The 20,587-nt window shown below is 37.6% G+C and overlaps 2 protein-coding genes across 3 annotated transcripts; both read right to left on the bottom strand.

Moving 5' to 3' along the window:
* Window positions 1–252: 252 nt before the first annotated feature.
* LOC108052302 lies at window positions 253–4,607 on the bottom strand. Its single transcript, XM_044457733.1, has 7 exons — window positions 4,166–4,607; window positions 3,941–4,093; window positions 2,772–3,021; window positions 2,523–2,707; window positions 1,166–1,330; window positions 541–878; window positions 253–479 (listed from the first exon to the last, which is right to left on the bottom strand). The coding sequence occupies exons 1-7, from the start codon at window positions 4,265–4,267 to the stop codon at window positions 374–376; spliced, it is 1,299 nt and encodes a 432-aa protein (XP_044313668.1). The 5' UTR covers window positions 4,268–4,607; the 3' UTR covers window positions 253–373.
* Window positions 4,608–8,073: 3,466 nt separating this feature from the next.
* On the bottom strand, window positions 8,074–19,174 carry LOC108052321 (proton-coupled amino acid transporter-like protein pathetic). Of its 2 annotated transcripts, XM_044457851.1 has the most exons (6): window positions 18,951–19,174; window positions 13,044–13,094; window positions 12,908–12,972; window positions 10,713–10,808; window positions 10,502–10,652; window positions 8,074–9,979 (listed from the first exon to the last, which is right to left on the bottom strand). In XM_044457851.1, the coding sequence occupies exons 2-6, from the start codon at window positions 13,056–13,058 to the stop codon at window positions 9,002–9,004; spliced, it is 1,305 nt and encodes a 434-aa protein (XP_044313786.1). In that variant the 5' UTR covers window positions 13,059–13,094; window positions 18,951–19,174; the 3' UTR covers window positions 8,074–9,001. The 2 variants fall into 2 exon arrangements, with proteins under 2 accessions (XP_044313786.1, XP_044313787.1); XM_044457852.1 differs by lacking the exons at window positions 12,908–12,972; window positions 13,044–13,094; window positions 18,951–19,174 and adding an exon at window positions 10,883–10,938.
* Window positions 19,175–20,587: the final 1,413 nt, after the last annotated feature.

Genomic DNA, 20,587 nt, shown 5'->3' with positions numbered 1-20,587 from the left:
TTTTATTTTTTTTGCATAGAAGTTTTTAAATTGAAAAATACGAAAAAAGCATATGCTTATATATTACTCCAGTATTATTCCATTGTAAAAAATATTTTATTGTAATGTTAAATTTTTAAGATACTTACTTTAAAAAAAAAATGCAAATAATTTCATACCTTCCTGGCAAATGAATGATTGGTTGAATATGTATTACCATCAGATGAGACATTCATTTTAATTTATTCAAATATGTGCTGCCAGAAAGTATGCTACGCCTTTTTTAAACTTTGGACCGGATCTTTTATAATGTACTCTAATTATGGAAAGCTAAATTCGCGTTTTATTTACAAAATGGGGAACAACAGCAACAAAATAACGAATGAAAATAGATTTAAGCTTGTATCAGGAATTTGCTATCATGGATGTCATTTGCATAGGGTTCCAGCTCAGGCTTCTTCTTGGGGAAGTAAGGATTGTGCTCGGGATCGGCATTTAAACTGGGAAACGTAAAACATGAGTTAATACAAAAGATAAAAATAAATGAAGTCCAAAACCTACTGGTAGAAATTGGTGGCCTCCTCGCACTTCACATTGTACCACCAGTCGCAGGCGAATTCCTTCTGATTGAAGATGGTGCCATTGGTGCACAGGAACTTGGCTCCCTGTTCGCCTTCGCGTCCATCGTGGCACACGTGATAGGCCTGGCAGCCCGTCTCCACATTGGCGTACATGCCCGGAGTGGCCGGAACATTGTGGCAACTGAAGTGGGTGTGCGGTACCTCATGGTAAACCGGATAATCCACGCCCGGAACTCCAGGTATCTTGTTCAGATCTTGCTTCTCCTCGTGATGCTGCGGGTGTTCCGCTTGTGGCGGATTGAATAGATATCCGAATTTCTGTAAACATATCAAATGGAGACCATTGCATAAGACAACAAGAGCTCGTGCCCCAATCCGGTTTGGTCTTAGTACCCCCAATTCCCCGCGTGGCACTGCCTCATTATAAGCATTCGTTTGGTACATACACATATTGCATGTTACAATTTTTGGGTCAAAAGTGAACGTTGTAAAGACACCCAGAGCTTTGTCAATTGGGGTGGTGCACGCTCCTCTTAATTGATTCTTAATTGATTCCCCAGCACAATTATACACTCAAGATCCGATCCTCAATCTTCAATCCTCACCTGAACTTCGATGGCCACAGCAGCTCCGATCACGAGCATCAACCAGAAAGAGAAACAGCCCAGCTTCGGCATCATTATGCTGGATATACTTTTCCGCCTACTTTGGAGTTGGTAGCTTGGAATTGCCTTTGGAGTTGGAGCGACGACCGTCCGAGTTGGGTTTGAAAATCACACTGAGCTGCAGTTTTCCAGCGGCAACCACTTCAGCATGGAGCTTTCAAGGGTACCGATCCGATTTCGATTTTCGCGCTGCTGGAAGCTGTTGGCCCAAGCTTTTTCATTCCAAATTGGCAATTACTTAGCAAAATTCACTTTGCTTCAATTATTGCCAAAGAAAACGAACCTCTCGCAGCTTATGGCTCCCTCGTCCCCACATAATTATGATATATGACTGATGTGGGAAAGTACAATGCAGCTCGGGCTGGGTTTATTTTGCAAGATACAAATTGTTTACGCTTAACTAGCTAAAAGCGATGAATTCCCATTTCGCTTGGCCTGGCTTAGACTCTATAATATGTGGATGGGTTGGCATGCGATGGGTGGATGTGGATGCAACTGGCTACACAGAACAAAATGAATATATTTTTATGATCCTTCGGTTTAAATATTTTTAAACATTTTTTGAATAAAAAGAGAGGGGTTTATCTAGTCATATGGAAAGAAATTTCAAAGGATTTGAAATCGCAGACTAAATTTGGTCTTCATAAAATTTCAGATGATGTAAATTGAATTTCGGTAGTAACAAAAAGGAATAATGAATTTAAAATGAGTTTATTATTTAATTTAATTTTGTAACAAATCAAAAACATTACGAAAATTTAATAATAACATTTACTTATTTCTTATGCATCTGTGTTTAGGCTTTGGAGGAATATAACAAAAACAAAATATTAGAGAAATTCATAAAAAATACAATGCATCTTATATCATTAACAAAATAATTTAACTGTTATTTGTAAATTCTTGAAATCAATAATAAAATGTGGTTTTGAAGACAATATCTTTTAAGCCAATATTTTCTCTCCGTGTATGGGCTGGGCATGAATTGTTTGCAAACATGGGAATGGAATAATCGGTGAGCGGGCGTATGGCAAAGTTTTGAAATGATATGCTCATGGTTAGATAATGGTTACCAACCACTTGTAAACTTAACTCTTGGCTAGAGATGAACATAGATGCCATATCCATAAATTCTACTAAATTTGGGCATAAACAGCACTAAAACTAATAATTCTTGCGGGCCATTTGCTGCAAGTCCAGTTTGTTCAGCAGATCGTCAAACTCGCTGAAGAGCTAAACAAAAAAGTGGGTATTACATCAAACCCGCCTGGAGATGACTATAATCCCCCTCACTCACATGGGTTGTGCCATAGCTGTCCACATAGGTCTTGCTGCCCCGGGCGGTTTTCTTGAAAGCCGGCAGCGCCGGACTGTGACCATGCAGGAGATTCACATTCTGATAAGACTGCGCCTTGGCCGATCCGGCCAATGGGTTTGCATGGCTCTTGCCCACCGTGGGCGCCAGTTCCAGAAAATTGGGCACTGAAAAGGCGGAAGCATTTAAGCATTGGGTGCACTCCCCAAATCTCCTCCAATCACTACTCACTTTTCTTGGGCTGAAACTTGACCTGGTTGAGGAGTGGATTGTGCAACTGGAGCTGTCGGTAGACGGGAAGAGCGTGCTTCGGAGGCACCAGCACGTGCTGGCGACCCACAGCCTGGGGATACAGGTATGTGGTCTCCACCGTGGGCACCTGGCGGTAGTGGTACCGTCCCTCCCGCGGCGTATACCTCCCATCCGAACTTAAAGCGATGTGGAAGACGGTGCGCATGGGTTTGTTGTAGTACTGATACACCTGATAGAAATGTCACGAATTTATTGACCAATAAATCAATAAGCATTAATCACAAAATTATTCACTACATTTCTAAAAGATCAATAAACATAAAATATCCTAAATATGGACTATGTTGCTGGATTTATTAATGTTTACAAATCAAATTCGTTTGATAATAACTAAGCACTAAATATTTTTATTATTACCCATTTTTGGTCTTTAATATGTTTTTAAACTACCTTTCCATTGCAGCTAAAGTGTGGATAATACCATTTAAGGGAAATATTTATTGGGTTGCTATAAAATAAAGGCTATTTTATTTTTTAACAAGTTTCTTAATTGTCATTTTATTGCACGTTATCTGTTGGTAATAAATTAATCAACAACTTGTACAACCATTAGTTTATGTTTCAGTGCTTATTTTTGAGTTTGTCTGATTAAAAAAAATGATCGCACAACACGGTTTAAATAGCATTACTAAATGATTAATTGATCTGTCCTTAATTTGCTTGTATCAGACAAATGTCTACATTTTTTGTGATTCATATGTGAATTGAAAGCTATAAACTATTCGAAAAACAACCTATTTCCGTAAACATAGTTTTGAACAAGCCCAGTTAAACTACACTATGAAAAATATTATGTTATTTATATAATTTATTATGTCTTAATTTTGTAATTTTGTCTACTTCAGATATTAACTAATACACATTTTATTAATTTGATTCTTTACCAACAAAACTTTTAAGCTGTATATATTTTTGAAATATTTTTTTTTTTACTTTGTTCTTTTGGAGATACTTTTTTTTAGTTTTATATATGGTTTTAACAACGAATACTTTGTGTAAATAGTGACGTTCCTAAAGGCTTAGGTTTGTTGATCATTCCCCAGAGCCTTTTCCAAAAAGGATATCTCAGGACTCCTGCTGATATTTACCTGCGGGTTGCGCTGCTCCGGCACTATGCCATCTGGCACTGCGATTCCCTCCTTTTGCAGGCGATTCAAAAACAATCGATCCGTTTCGAAGGCGGTGTCTGGTATCTTACCACCCGCATGTGGCAATACTTGCTCCCGATAGATTTGGCGTTTCTTGAAATTGGTTTTTTGACAGAATTATTTATGGTTTTTGTTTTACTGGCGACGAGGTTAAGGCGTACACACCTTGTGGTTGCGTTCCGCTAACTCAAAGTCTTGGGCAATTATAGCCGGACTCAGGCAAAGATATAGTAATGCGATCAGCAAGATCACATATGGGGAAGACATTTTAATGCAGGAATTTGAGCAATTTCCTGATCTGAGAGCTGAAAGGTCAAGTTGATCGACAGGCACTCGCGGATCCGTAGACTTTGAGTTCGACTTCTGCAGACAAACGTTAAGAGCTCGGTACACAAATCCAGATGCGAGACATATTCTTCGACATTCGACAGGCAATAATTGCACAAGACGAGACGACAGATGAATGACGAGCAGAATGAACGATCGCGACACGATCACGTGACGATTGTTGCCAAAGCTACCTGGTAAGTGGTTGGCTATATACTCCACGAATTCCGATTCCGATCTCCAATTCCTATTCCGATCTTGGAGTTACGTTGTGGTCGCGTCGACGGTGCCAAACATAATGAATGCAAATGCATAAAACCGATCTCCACTAGCGGGTGCCCTCTGCCGACGTTTTCTGCCGACGCGCTCATCATCATTATTATCATCATGAAAAGCAGCAGCAAAGCCAGCAGCAGCTTTATTTTTAGGCTCTGAATCTGAACCCTGAATGATTTCCCATTGCTTTTACTTGATTTTCAAATACAAACGGCACTTAATATTACCAACTTCTCGCTGTAGTTAGTTTTATTTGCGGTTTTTAACTGGAAGTGGCAGCAAAATCATTTTAGCCGAATTGCCACAATTAATCTCGATACCTCCACTCCTCTCCCTTTCAAAAAAATACCAAATCCAAATCTAAATCCATAGTGGGATGATGGGTCGGCTACTTGACTTGAAAGTCTGCAGTGGTAGAGATCCCTTGGTGCCCGTTCGTACATCTGTGTTATACATAATTACACTGGTTTCTTGGACATGGCAATTTTTTATGGTTCCACTACAACCTTTTTCTTGTCTCGAAAGTGAATGGCTGAATTGGATTGCTTCGAATTGCTTCGATGCCTCAACCTTTTGTTTTTGCCCATTTTCAGTTGCTGTTGATTGCGCCCTCAAGTCAACACTTTTCATAAACGTTTCATATTTATTGATTGTTTTCGTTATTATTTTAAATATTTGTGTAATTTTTCTCCCCTTGCCTTTGTCTTTGGCCAGCCCCTTGCTGTTGAATTGCTTATTATTTGTCTCAAGAGGTCTTTGATGTTTTCTTTTCATGTCAGAAAAGTTGGTTTTTGTAAATAATGCGGTTTATTGGCGCTTGGGCCTTGAAGGTATTGTGAAAGTGGAGTGGCACTGGGTGAATGCTTGAAAGGTCTTTCTTGGAGGATAATTGACTTATTATGAATTGTTCAGTTATATTCAAGGCGCGTGCCATTGATAAGAATTTATTTGTTACTAAAAATTATCGAAATTTAACACATACAAAATCATGACTCATTTATTATTTAATATTTTGCATTTAACATTTAAAACTCGTCATGATACATTCATTTAAAAGCATTAAGCCCATCAAATTAAACATTCAACATTTATCATAAAATTTCCGAAATTCATCAATCAAATTTTCAACATAAAAACTTTACACAAGGTAAAACTTTGAAACATTGATAATGTTCAAAAAGGTAGGCTTTATGTTATGATTTCTATTTATCATTTTCAGGTAGTAAATATTTTAATTATAAAAAAATTCCCACGCTTCCGTTTTCATTTACTTAAAAATTCCAAAGGCATATGCCATAGAAATTTGACAATTCATATGATACAAGCGTGTAAAAAAGAAGACCCTACATAAATATATAATGCAAAACCTGGAGAAAGTATTTCCAAAGACAAGATAGCAAATGGCGATAAGAACGCCTACAAATAGATCAATTGAAATGCCGAACACAAAAATAAAGCACGTTGTAATTTAAATTGCACAATCGAAACCGAAAAAGGTTTTACATTTCAAATTACAATAGACAGAGCAGCGAAAAGCACAATAATAAAGCGAGTCAGCTTCTGCAGTTTAGTAGATTGTAAAATTTAGACCTTGGCTCAATCAAGATGCAACAATATCGGTTTGTAGTAACATCCAGCCGTCGAGGAGACCCGGCCAAAGATTAATTATTTTAAATCATCACCAGCCTTGGACCTCGGGCATGTTCACAACTGTTGTTAGCTTTTCAATTGTTGGTCTAAACCAAATTGTTGCGGTCGCTAATTGGCCAAGATTCGAGCTTCCTGGAGGGGCTCGCTCGTCGAACCCATCACAAATGGTCCAAACTCGATGTCAAGGATAAGTTGGCTCTTCTGCCTCAGTCAGTCATTCCCAGGCCTTTCCAATTTGCATCTTGTCACAAAATATGACAGCCCAATACCACGACCACGATCTGACATCAACTCGATCTCCGAAAGAGTGATCGTGGTGGCCCGTCTGTGGTCCACATCTTTGCCTTGGAGGTTACCTAATTGGCCAAAAGTCGAGTTCAATTGCCCGTAATATTTGAACTTGCCCCTTGCCTACGTGGAATAGTTGGTTTTTTGTGTGGGATCGAACAAGCAATTTAGTGAAAATAGCATCAACAAACCGAATTCGCTTCGCCCCTGTCCATTGTCCACTTGTTACCAATTAACAAATGACTACTCAGTCATTGGTAATTGAAGTTGCTCGAGCAGGTTTTTCGGCCATTGAGCGGATGGATATTCCGAAACGATCGGAGCAAGTGCCACGCGTTTTGAACCCGCAGGGCAAAAATGGCAAGAAAAGTTCAGGGTTACGTAAAAAATAAATTGGTAGGTCTACAATTTACAAGGATGGTAAATAAGTACAAGTTCTTTCTCTCGGTTGACATTCTCATATTTTATTTTTTGTGTATATTTATATCTTTGTTTTGTTTACAATTTAAACATTTTTCAAAAAGAAAACATTCATATCAATCTTTGTTCTTCTGAATATGTAATATGGACAACTCTAAATACTTTTCTGGGCAGATATACTTAGAACTCGTTGTGTTCATATCAATATACATATGTACAGTTGACAGATAAGTCTGCGGTAAACCTTTTCTTCATTTTACAAATAAATCTGCTTCGTTGTCTGCACAGAATTATAAATGCAAAATAAAACAAGAAAGGAAAGCTAACTTCGGGCGGAGCCGAAGTTGAAATACCCTTGCAGAATATTCTGCAAATTATATTCTCCAAAATCATTCATAATGCATTCTTAATACTCATAAAAAATCCCAACTTCCTAACTTAACAAACACCAAAGTTATGGCATTTCCGATCAATCAGTTATATGGCAGCTATAAGATATAGTCGGCCGATCCTTATGAAATTTGGTACGTCTGATTGATTGGCCAAATATAAAACCCATAGAAAATCCCAACTTCCTAACTTTACAAACACCAAAGTTATGGCATTTCCGATCAATCAGTTATATGGCAGCTATAAGATATAGTCGGCCGATCCTTATGAAATTTGGTACGTCGGATTGATTGGCCAAATATAAAACCCATAGAAAGTCCCAACTTCCTAACCTAACAAACAGCAGAGTTATGGCATTTCCGATCAATCAGTTATATGGCAGCTATAGGATATAGTCGGCCGATCCCGGCCGTTCCGACTTATATACTGCGTGCAAAGGAAAGAAGGGTGTGTGCAAAGTTTCAATTCGATATCTTTAAAACTGAGAGACTAGTTCGCGTAGAAACAGACAGACGGACAGACAGACGGACAGACGGACAGACGGACAGACGGACAGACGGACAGACGGACAGACGGACAGACGGACATGGCTATATCAACTCAGGAGGTGATCCTGATCAAGAATATATATACTTTATAGGGTCGGAGATGTCTCCTTCACTGCGTTGCACACTTTTGACCAAAATTATAATACCCTCTGCAAGGGTATAATGATTCAGCTTGTGTTTCTTGTTTTATTTACTTTATAGTTTTGCTAAGTATTTTTTCTTTATAGCTATAATTAAAATACAAAAATATGTATGCAACAAAAAAATATGTTTACATATAATGAATATCTGGGCAATTCAATTCAACTTATTACTCGGCTAGATTTCGTATAAAAATGGTATTCTTTGAGTAATTTTAGCTCATCATATTTGGAACTGATTTGATTGCAATCATCTTCACAATCCATTTTACGCTTACTAACTTAACATGCTAAAAAGTTAAATAATGTGGGCAAATCATTTGCTACGGAACAAAGTAAAAGTGGGGAAAAAGGTATGAGAAGAAGATTTCAATTTGGTTTTTTTGCTTTTAGTAATACTCTTTTAGAACAGAGAGGTGGATAGGGGAGTGCAGCTAGTTTTTCCGGGTGCTACATAATTTTTTTTTAGCTCTGTACTAAATCGTACTAAAATCAATACGAAACGTATGAAGTGCACTTAGTACAGTTCCAGTTTGAATGCCGCTTGAATCATTTAGGTCTGTTCTAAAAGTATTTTAAGCGGCCATCAACTAGCTTACTCTCTACTTTATATAATGCAAGTGTACTAAAACGTGCTAAAACGGCATAGTGGTGCTCAAGAGTGTGCTAAATATAGTAGGCACTCGCTTAGTAAATCCCTTATCGGTTCTCAAAACAGACACACTAAGCAACAGACAAAATGTACAAGATGTGGGCGCAGTTTTACATCTAACAATAGTTAGATGATTTCTAGGAAGCGGAGCCTCTCCTAGCTCGCCTTAGCTGTGTTTTTCTGTAATTTCTCCCTAATTTTTCTGGGTTTTAGACGCTTCTGAACTATAGGTCTCCACAATTTGGTTTATGGCCGCCAGGGAGCCAAAGATCAAGGCTCCAATACCGCACAAGGTGATGACGATGTTCTTTTAGAGGATCCAGTTGTATTTACCGAAACCAGTCTCCCAATGCACAATTAGCTCAATAACCACCGGGAATATCAATCCCAGGATGGAGAAGCAGAAGGCACCGATGAGACCCATGAATGGGGCAATTGTATGAACAGCCACGGCCAAAAAAACGGCGGCAGTCACCATCACTGTGCGCAGCACATAGTTGACCATAAGCGGACGCTTTGTGCATTTATCCTTGATCCCATCCCACACGATCTCCAGGCACACAAAGAACTGCTGTCCAAATGTGCAATACACGGCCAGGGAAATGAGTACCTTTACCGCCTGGGCGGGCCATTCCGTGGTGGGCAGATTCAAGGTTATGCTCTCCCCGGTATCATTACCGTAGCGCAGATAGCCGAGGAATCCCAATAGCATGTAGATGAGAGTCACGCCGGACATGCCCTGGCTGAGCACTCCGCAGATTCCGAGGAAGCTTTTCGGCGTCTTCATGTTGTTCTCCAGCGGCATAACCACACCAATGGCCTCCATCGCGAAAATTGTGATCGAGAAGAATTTCGGCAGTGTACCCCAAGTCACAAGCTGGCGTTCTTCAACTGATGGCAAGTCCTGAACCAGGTAGTAAAAGGTAATGCCCAGTCCCAGGGCCATAAACACGTTGGCCACCATCGAGACGGGCGCCAGGTACTTGAGATTCGGCACCCAGGCGATCAGGATCAGGGGCACCAGCAATACGCAAATGAGCATGCGCAGCCTGATCTCGCTTCCCGTCCAGTGATTTATTAACTGCTCAAAGTTTGTGGCCACGATCACCGTGTACACCGAGCAGGTGCCAAAGTAGGTCAGAAACAGACCAAACAGGATGGAGAACTTGGCCACCGGTGCGAACCCACGGCCCCATTTCGGTCCCTTCTGGAAGGCAGCCTCAGCGATCTCGGCAAAGGTCATCTTGGTGCGACGTGTTCTGTAATACAGCTTGTGACCGCATTTGACCTGTCGAAAAGAAAGATAAATAACTTATTAGATTAGTTGCTCGCAATAGAGTTCTGATATTTAATAATAACAAGATGGTGGACTTAATTTTCATGCAAATAAATATAGGAAAATTTGGAGTGTAATGAAAAACTATAAGCTCAAACTTTCCTCTCTATAGAGTTTTTCATTAAGAAATGCTAATATCATTCCTTAAGTCAGAAAACGTAAAAGCTTAACTTTTTGAAAATCTATAGATTTAAGGATTAAAAAATTAAAAAATGTCCAAAACATATGCTTAGAAATTTAATAAAATTTTACTATATAACATTTTGGTATTTGTTTTAATTCTCCTAGTTAATGCTTATAAATAAAGCAGCAAATTTTTATAAAGTGGCATTGTATAACATCATTGGTTCGGATTTTAATTTGAAAATTCCATAATAATAAAATACATTTTAGTTTTAGCAGAAAATTTTATGAATTTGCATTTTTTTACGATCCTAGTATTGCTGGGAGTTGGATTTTCTTGCTATAACTTACCAGAATGTAACTGCAGTGCGTGCAAATGAAGGCGGTGAAGATGGTGGCAAAGATTCCCATGACGAGACCGGAGTACATGAAAGCCACCGGCATTCCCAGGATGCCAGTGCCCAAAGATGCCTTAAGCAAATGCGTGAGAGTTTCACCATCACTAGGGGAAAATAAATTGTATAATTTATTTTTCGAAAAGTTAAAAATAAACTATACTTACGTTGTGGGATGCTCGTTGTCTCGCAGGGCAAACGGATCGAAGTCATTTCCAGCCAAGGCCTGCTCGTTATCCGACTTGCGGGGTTGGATTTTGTACCTGAAAGATTAAATTGAGGTAAACCATAAGTAAGAGAATTTCTCGGTAGGTTAGGCCCCCATATAGATGGCCACCTTAACTCCACATTGGTGGGTTCTAAGTCGCCCATTGTCATGTTGCTCGGTCCGATCGTCTGTGTAAAACTGAAACTCGCCACGGAACTGCAGCTCTTTCTTATATGCTGACAGTGAAATTCCCCTGCCACAGAATTGCTGCATCTGCAATTACACTTGTCGGGCGACGCGTCGGCTCAAAATACTACACTTGTAACTTAATGTCGATCGCGAGAAAAAAACAAAAAGAAAAAACTGCTGCTGCAGTGGCAGGCATTTACCGGCCGAATTTGGTCAGGCCGTTTCTGATTGGCCTGGCCTGGCCAATTGACGGAATCTATGGATTCCGATCCATTCCAGAGTGCCTGACTCGAATTGCCGATTCAGTTGCATCAGCCATAAAAGAAATCTGCACACGACAGCTGCAAAAATCAGCCTGTCTTTATGCTGCAAAAATTTCGCGAGCCCAGTTTTCAAAAGCTCCTTAAGTTATGCTTTGCTACCAAGAATCTGAGGTTATAGTAAAAAAATATATACCAAAGCTACATTTTTTAGTTGATGACTACTAGATTCGTGTCCGAAAAGGTAAAGATAATGGCTTCCAAAAATTAACAAATGTGTTTAATCACGCTTTAACGACTTTACATAGAAAAGTTAAATCTTTTATTTTCATTAAATTTCTGGCTATGAATGGACTATGTGTAGTGGTTTGATAAATTTTGATTAAGCTAAACTCATCTTTTACTAATTTTTTTCATAGAAATGATGTAAGGGAATTCATATGATTTCCCAATTACATTTTTTTATATGTATTATTTATTACAAATACTTCAAATAAAGAAACATTTAAAATTTGTATTGATAGCTTTAGGAAGCTGAAATCTTTAATAGTGCCAGCTAAATTAATGACTATCTTTAAAGCACTTATTATAAAAAGTGCCGGACGTAAATCATTCGAATGACAGCGGGTTTTTAGAACACGGATACTAAACTACGCAGCTACTGATGATTGCTGATATTTAAAACCCCTTTCCCACTTAAATTTCCGGGAATATTGGCACCCAGAATATACATATTCATTTAAATTTCAAATATATAAAAATAGCGATTATTTTTCCATCACAAAAATTCCTATCAGTTCAAGAACAAAACTGAGGTTATCAGCTATAGTTCATTGATTCAATCTATAAGTATTGCAGCGTCATCAAAATAACTTATTGAATGACAAGAGCAAAATAAAATCTTCTAATATTGTATATTCCAGTCTAATGCTATAAGAACTTTGGCAAGTTTAATTTTTAGAAGCATTGAAAGTCATTATCTGAAAATGAGAAAAGCCAACACGTGTGTCCGCTGATATTGTCATTACACTTGCTAATTTATTTTACGCCTTCCACGTTCGTACGAACTGTGTTCGCATTTCATTTTCTTGTTTATTTCCCTTAACAATAATATTTGCATCTGAAGGCAGATCAGCAAAATCGATATTTGTCAAACGTAGGCAGATGGATGCATAAATATTTTGAAAACCAGACAGTACCTTGAACTTGAGAGGTATACTACAATATTGATTAACAAAAGCGCTAAAATGTACGTAAGTGGATTTGGCTTTGATTTATTTCTATTGCGTTTTACGGCAAAATTTATAGTAAGTGCACCTCACCTCGACAGAAGCTTACGTGATTTGTGCTTATTAGAAGGCAAGAGACTGGTTGATTATATAGTTATTTATCTGGGGGACCTAGCCCGGTTATCAAGTCTGCCCTCGGACTTAAAACGAATATTTTAACAAATCTGTATAAGAATCCCCCATTCATATTGAAAGATAATTGATAATTGCAATCAATCTGTGGTGCTCGAGTCGTGGTGCCGCCTGTCTTAAATGTCTTAAAAAGCATTTCTAGTATCAATTTAGCCGTCGCCACATCAAAGGCCAATTAGCGACATAGAGACACTAATCTACTCGTAGACTTAATTGGCAAACATGCCACACCAGCAATTTAGGCGACATATTTTTAGCACAGTGACCAACCAGACGATACTCACATGACTTTTCCTTCGCCGGGCAGGAATTGCTCCATTTCCTGGGGCGCATGTTTGGAGCCGCTGTCCTAAAAGGTCCAAAAGAATTCCAACAATTAATAAAGGTAATTGCTCAATTGAGGTTCTAAGAAATGCTCACCACAATGTTAACCATTTTGAAAGCCGCTGTTTCTTTTCCTCAGTTTAAAAACTGCAATGAAAAGAGAAAAAAGAATATTAGTTATTAGTTAGTTTTGTATTGTGTGTAGTTTCATTGAGAAATTCTATATTTCCTAACCATATTGTGTATCATTTTTATTCCGTCAAACATCAAAAGATCACGCTGACTTTAAAGTGAATTAATAGCCACTTGATCACCATTTAAGATCAATTTTTTTTTCTGTGTAGAACAAGCTTTTCTTTATTGATTTAATATTGAATTTTAATTGAGATTGTGGCGCCCAGACACTTTAATATTCGAACTGGATATTTCCAGACCCAAACTAATAGAATCCCATTTATTGAGTAAACGAACATCTCTTGATTTGATTTAATTGTCTGCGATTTCTGGCTGAAAATTCAAATATGCAAAAGTTCAATTGCCCGTTAATTGTTTTGTGCGACTCACTTTCAATTTGAGACGGTTGCCTTTAATTTATGGAAATAAATTCTTATAAAAATGTGAAAGTATTTTCGACCATTTGTATGTAAAATTTTTCAGGGAAGCAATTGAACATAATTTCGTTCATTTAAACCTGCTCTAATGAGTTTTATTTTTAGTCCCTTGTACGTCGCAAGTATTGTGTTCTCGATGACATATTTCGTTTAATTGGTTTTTCCTTTTGCGTTTCGGCTTTTGTGTCCCCATTCTATTATTAATCCGTAAATCCCAGTCACATGTGCCATATTTCACACAGTAAATATTTCAAATATGTGCTGAGTGGTTGAGTTTTTGAACTTTGCACTGGCCCCCAAATGAGTTTCACTTGTACCGATTTTTCTAGGGTGTTGGGCATTTTTAAGAACTCAAATCGAGGCCCGGCTTGGGGGTTATTTTGCGTCTTAAGCTAAATGACAGATATGATATATTTATGTGCATACATTTGTTTTCTCTCTTTTCCATTTTTGCATATCAATTTCCAGCTCTCAGACGCTGCGTAGACAGTTTCAGATGTCTTTGGGTTTTGGTCGTTTGTTTTGGCCATGTTTCGCCGCTTATTTGACAGATTTCGCAACCAGGTTGAATGACCTCCCACTTGACTTGGCCTGACCTTTGCCCAAGTGTTTGTGGAATGCGAGATAAGCCCTTTGAAGAGCACCCACTTGGGGGCCAAACGAAGCTGTTTTGACTTTTACAGCCATTTACAACCATCGAAAGGTAATGAAATCGGTTCATATATTACGTTATCTAACCGAAGCGTCACAGCCCAAAATCACACACATGGCACTTAATACCCCGATAAGATATAGGATCACAACATCGACCAGCATTATCTCTCAATGAATGAAATTAATTTTGCGAGAACGCAATACCTGCGGTACACACAATATTTTGGCAACACAGAAATACAAAAAACCTTCACCCAGTGAAGACCAAAAAAAAAAGTTGGCACACATTTAGTAGTATTTTGTTTTAGTTCTTTTTACTGCTTCTATATTTTTAGTGAGCATTGGTCATGCCAAATGTTTGCTCTTATCGCATGCATAGTTTTCACTATTTGCTCCCCCAAAACCAGTGCGGACTAGTTAGTCCGATTTAACGAAAGATATATACGAACTCGTCTCGACATTAACATTTATTTCGGTTGCGTGAGCAAAAGCATGACACGGCTAAAATCGAACCTAAACATATACAAACCGATCCGACATTGGGAGCAATTACGGGGCACCGGGAATTGCCGAAAATGAACTCGATTGCATCATTTCAATTGAAATATCTTAGATGTGGGTGTTATTTTACTTTTTCTTTTACTTTTACACGCTTAAAAGTTTGTTGCCCCGAATATTTACCCTATCAATAGGTAACTGTCACATGATATAAAATTGAAATAATATTTCACTGTGCTATTGCTCACTTATCAGATTCACCTTAGCAGGTCTAATTAATACGCTTATTTGTTTCACAAATGTTACAATGTATCTGCATTGAAAAACATATGTTCTCAATCTGCTGAGATGCATGTCTTTAAGAAACAATAGTGTTTTTGAACACTTTTCTATATTTAATCTTAGCCAATTATCATCTGCCTGCCAAACGTGACATATCACTATAAATCAAATTAAAACCTTGAATATGAAAGTCTCAGCAATGTGAAATATTTAGAGAATCCGCAACTAAGGAAAGTAATGCCGAATTATTTGTAAGTCATGCTAAATAAAAACAAAGAATCTTATTAATGGCATGCGAGCGTGTGAATTGCGAGAAAATAGTATTGCTGCAACCACATCTGGCATTTATTAAAACTCTTTGTAGTTTCATTAACTGTCTGGTTTTCTCTTAGGCTCTCAAATTCTCTGTTATTCAGCAGCATCCCCATATCGTTAAGAGCGATTGTATGCCAAAACCCACCCGGTCGAGCCCCTTAGCCTTAAACGAAACCACGTGTTTCGACTTTGTTGCTGTGGATTTATTTTTAGAGCCACTCAGACCTGACATAATGGCATTTTAAACGAACCTTCAAAAGTAGTTTAGACTTTTTGACAAATTCGTATATTTATCGCCCCATTAGCTAGATATCGGTAGGCCTTACTCATAAAACTGGGAAATCAGAAAAACGTTGTGGATATGTGTAATCATACCGATAATGCCGTCACTTCCCTTTCCTTTTCCCCCCGACATCCGAATGCGTTCTGCGTAAGAACAACACGATACTCTCATTCTTGGGAACGTCTGTTTATATTTAGCCTCAAGTTCATCATATTAGTGCTGCAAAGCTTTTCTAACATTTCATCAGCCAAAATATAAGAGGTTTTTTGTACTCGTGTAATGCATTTGCCGCATGAGTTTTTGGAATGAGAAAGTTGACTCTCCTTATCTGGTGGTCAACAAAAAAGTATATGATATCCCCCCTTTGGAGCGTTACGTATGCATGTTTGTTTTGGGGACTCATGTTTAAATAAATTGCGAGTTCATTTATTTTTTGTGGTTGTTTTTTTTTCAGAGATAGTAGAATATGATTCTTGGAAGTTAGCAATGGTATGACATTCAACACGTATACGAAATAGACTGATAAAAAGACAAGAAATATAATTGAAGAGGAGTGGTATTACCCACATTTTTTCTCTAGGTCAGACGTTCCTAATTGTTCCTTATAATTTAAGTATCTGTGTTTGTACATTTTTAATACAGTTGTCTAGGTCATTATATAGATCCTCATAATATATGTTCTTAAATCTGAAAAATATTTAGGCAGCTGTTTTCCGACGTTTGTTTTAATGAGCTCAAAGATTACTATCTGTCTGACATTTACGTCATTAGAAAGGGGTTACAATCTCCATATGCATATGAACAATAAACCCGTGTCATTTCAATGAGAAACTGCTGATCAAATAGAGCTTCCAATGAGTTTCTACAAAGTCTTCTTATCAACGACACAAGTCAAAAAAGCCCGTCTGTCGTAACCTTCTGTTCTTCCATTTCGTGTTATCTACAGGAGCTTGGGAAAGCAAGTGCAATTTGGAGGTGTTTAAAATAATTAACAGCAATTGGAGAGTTTGCATGTGGCCGTTGCATAATGCCAATTCTGATAACAAGCCACGCACGCCGCCACAAAGGTCACATTATCGTTTTAGATAATGTGGTGTGGTGGCTATATGAATATGGTTTTTATGGTTTTTTTTGGTAATTGTTTTCTGTTTTTAGAGCGGTACTTTTTATTAGAAAGTGTTTATCGAAGTGCCGTATGTGACTGCCGTTCGATGGTCCAATCGATTTGGGGAAAAAATGGCAACTTGATAAAGATACGACCTTCTCAGGTGTTACGGAAATTAGTTGCGTCTAAAAATAAATCAATTTCTGTCCGTTCAGTTGAGGCAGGGAAGGCGGTCAAGTGTTATGTCTGGTGGCAAATTGCGCAAATGGCAAATGTGGACAAACGAGCGGAGGCGATTGACGGCAAAAGATGGACAACAGAAAAACAGTAAACAACATGGCAGGATAGGAATGGGGCAAAGACCTAGACCTAAATGCCCTTACATCAAACAATAAAAAGTCGAAAAGAACTTTGAACTTTGGTTGGAAAGAACCTTGAACTAATTTTTTTAAAAGTAAAGACTAAGAAAATCTCTCATGTTGAGAAATAGCATAACAAATGTTTTCAAAGTATCCAAAGTATTATTTAAAAAACTTTAAGGCTAAAAAAACTTAATTCAATTTAAATTATTACTAGACATTTGGTTTTATGGAGATTCATATTATTTAAGAAAGTTAAAATAACGAAAATATTTTGGTGTATTAATATTTATTTCTTAAATATTCCGTTAAGTTTTATTTTTATTTGGCAAGTCAGAGCCCATTAATAATTTACAGCTCTAATGTAAAATCATTTGTTAAAATTGTCAGCCAAATTTAAAATTCAAATTCGAAAATGAATAAGTCAAAAAGATTTGTTCTTTTAATACATATGCCAAAGGTCTCGAAGGCCGCCTACGCAATCAACAGTTGCGCCCACACTCTCTCCCACTTTTCCTGTCTTAACCTCCTTTCCGTTTCTCTTGTTGGTTTTCACCCACTGTTTTTAGTTGGACTCCAGTCTCTGACGTCACAGTTTTACTGCGTCTTTGACTTTTGCTTGTAAATTTCTGTTATGTTAATTACCAACAGCGACAATAGCACCAAAATCAATAACACAACTACAAAATGCGCGGGGAAATAGGTAAATGGTTATATCGTAAAGATATGGCTCAGAACACACACCTAGTGGAAAAAGTCATGAGACACAGAAAAAAAATTATAATTGATAAGGGATTGGTACATATTGGTAAAAAACAATATTAAAGAGTTATTACATACAAACTACAAATTATGGTTACTATGGATCCATTTTCCAATGACTTGATTTAATTATATTTTTTGAATATGAATTGTTAAACAAATTTTAGTTAAAGGCAATAAAGGAACAAACATAGATCCTATAATATCAGATAGGTTTATATTTTTTCCTGTGCACCCATCCTATTTTGGCCTGAATTCCGTTTGGCCATGTCCTTGATGAGTCGGTTTGGATCGGTCTAAAAGTGGGCGAGTGCACTAGACCGCGTGGGTGAGGTAATTGCATTGACGTGTGCAGATAGGTTTGATAGTAATGCCTTTTTTTTGTGCCTTTCCACCACTTTTTGGTCCGCTGGCATTGGGGGAACTTTCCCTTGGCTAAGTGCTCAATTACAGCTAAATTACGTATTGCAATTTAGCGAGAAACGTGGAACATCAGCAAGTCAAATGTGGAAACCTATTCGCAGCCATTGAACTATCGCATACGCAAACAACTTAAACTGCAGTGGAAAGCGCGGGCACTCCAGAAAATGCTAATATTCCATTCATGCTTAGAAAAAAAAATTCTTCAAAAAAGGCCCGAAAATGTAATTGGTGGAAAATGTACATAGCCGGAATGCAAAACAACGGGACAGGTGCAACGTGGGCATGTCGACGTAGACGTCTCATTGCACGCGTGTCCAACCAAAAAAAAATAATAAGACGTTTCTTTTTGACTGTCGAAATTGTTGGCTTTGTGCAAAAGGTTTCCGCGTTAATTGTGGTTATAATTGTCACTGCGGATATTTTTGATTCGTTAAAGCCGCTTCTTTTTTTGTGGTTTTGGCGTTCTTACCTACACTACACTTTTTGACAATGTCAATTAGTTATATATTATTTCGTGGCTTCTATTTGAATATTTTTCGAATACATAACACATGAGTGTGACAGTTGCACTCTGCCTCTGCTATTTTCAGACAAACCCAATTTTTCTGTTTCTGCCATGTGCTTCACGTCGGTCTCTTTTCGTGTCTCTCCCTTCTCGCCGACTGTACAATTTCGAATTTCTGGTTTTCGTACACGCATTCTATAGCTTACTTTTATTCTTCCTTTTTTAGAGTGCTGACGGTACACGAAATGCCGCGTAAATCAAACACTTCTCCCGGTCGCTCGGTCGCCTCAATTAGGTGTTTTTGGCCGAATAATCGTTTCAATAATGCCAACAGTTCAACCGTAGCGCTGCTGGCTACCAAAAATCGGAGGTACCTCCCACGAAAACCGAGTGGACTACGCGAAAACCAAAGAGCAACTGTCAAGAGCGTTTGCCAGTCGGCTGTTTAAATACTAAGCGAGAGTAGCGTTTCCGTTGTGAGAGCGCGCCAAAAACACAGCCGACTCCGAATAGCTGTGCCAATATAGCTATTTTACTGAAATTGTTGTGAGTATATGGTATGAGAAATATTTTTAAGAACTAATTTTTGTAATACCATGTTTGCTAATATTGAAACTGAGTAAATTTATATATTTTACTCATTTATTTTATTATTTATTCGTTTTTATGCCGATTTGTTTGTGTAGCTTACTTTTTGGAGACCTGCACTGCCAGCCTTAAATATAGATCGATATTTCTTATGTAAAAGTATAATATTATTTTTTGTTGTTTCATATCTGTTTTATATTTGGTAAAATAAATATTTATGTTTAAATATCTTGAAAAAGGTTTGACAATTGTCAATAATTAAGATCAAATATTATATCGAGTTAAGAACGCTTCCTCTATACCCCATTTCAAGGTATTACCAATTGTTTTTAACAATTAAGCTTAATTAATTTATAATAATATATGATTTAATAAAGAAGGTTTTTCACGCTAAAAAAACATTACTGTTTTAAATGAGAGGAAGACAGCGCTACAGCCGGCAATAGTTGATATCAAAACTAATTTAAAGAGCGAAAAGAGAGGAAGAGAAACCCAAATCAGAAGGCGCAAAGGACAACGACAAGGATGCGCTGAATATAAGAAGAGCAAGCGAGAGATGAATAAGACAAAGAGAGAGAAAGGGAGAGAACAACTCCTAAAGGGCAAGGGCCTTCCCATCTTTTAGGATGACGAAATCTAAGTCAAGCTTTTCATAAGCGTGGCAAATTCTATAGTTTCAGCTTCGCCGGAAACACGAAACTTTAAAATTGGAGTCGGGGTAAACCGGCGACATCCTTTTGGAAAGAAATAGATTGGCAGCATTGCATCAGAAATTATCGTGCAATTTCTGTTCTGAAAACCGAACGCCTGAATATAAATATTTACCTAAGTTATAGCTCACTCATGATGTTTACCAATAAGTGCCTCCCGCCCACGAATACGTCATCGTTCTACAACTTTCTATTGATGAAATTCACTTTGTCACGGAACCGGTTTTTATTCGCAAGTCATTTATCAATTATTTGCGATATGGTAATGAACCGATTAGGGAAAGATACCAAATAAAAAGAGAGAAGTTAAAAAAAATATATCATGAAAGACCCTTCTAAGGGTAGAACAATCACAGGACGATCGTCAAAGCTTCGTAGAATGTTTAAAACAATAAATTTTTTTTAAACAAGGAACTATCTTTCTTATCAAAATTTCATTATCTACACAGGTAATAAAAATAATTTTTTTAATGTTTAAATACGTGTGCAAAATAATACAATTTTTTTTAAACAAGGAACTATGTTTCTTATCAAAATTGCATTAT

This window comes from Drosophila rhopaloa, unplaced genomic scaffold, assembly GCF_018152115.1.
Source record: "Drosophila rhopaloa isolate 14029-0021.01 unplaced genomic scaffold, ASM1815211v1 contig_163, whole genome shotgun sequence".
NCBI lineage: Eukaryota > Metazoa > Arthropoda > Insecta > Diptera > Drosophilidae > Drosophila > Drosophila rhopaloa.
The sequence above is the reverse complement of the archived record's forward strand: the minus strand, read 5'-3'. Positions and strand labels throughout refer to the sequence as shown.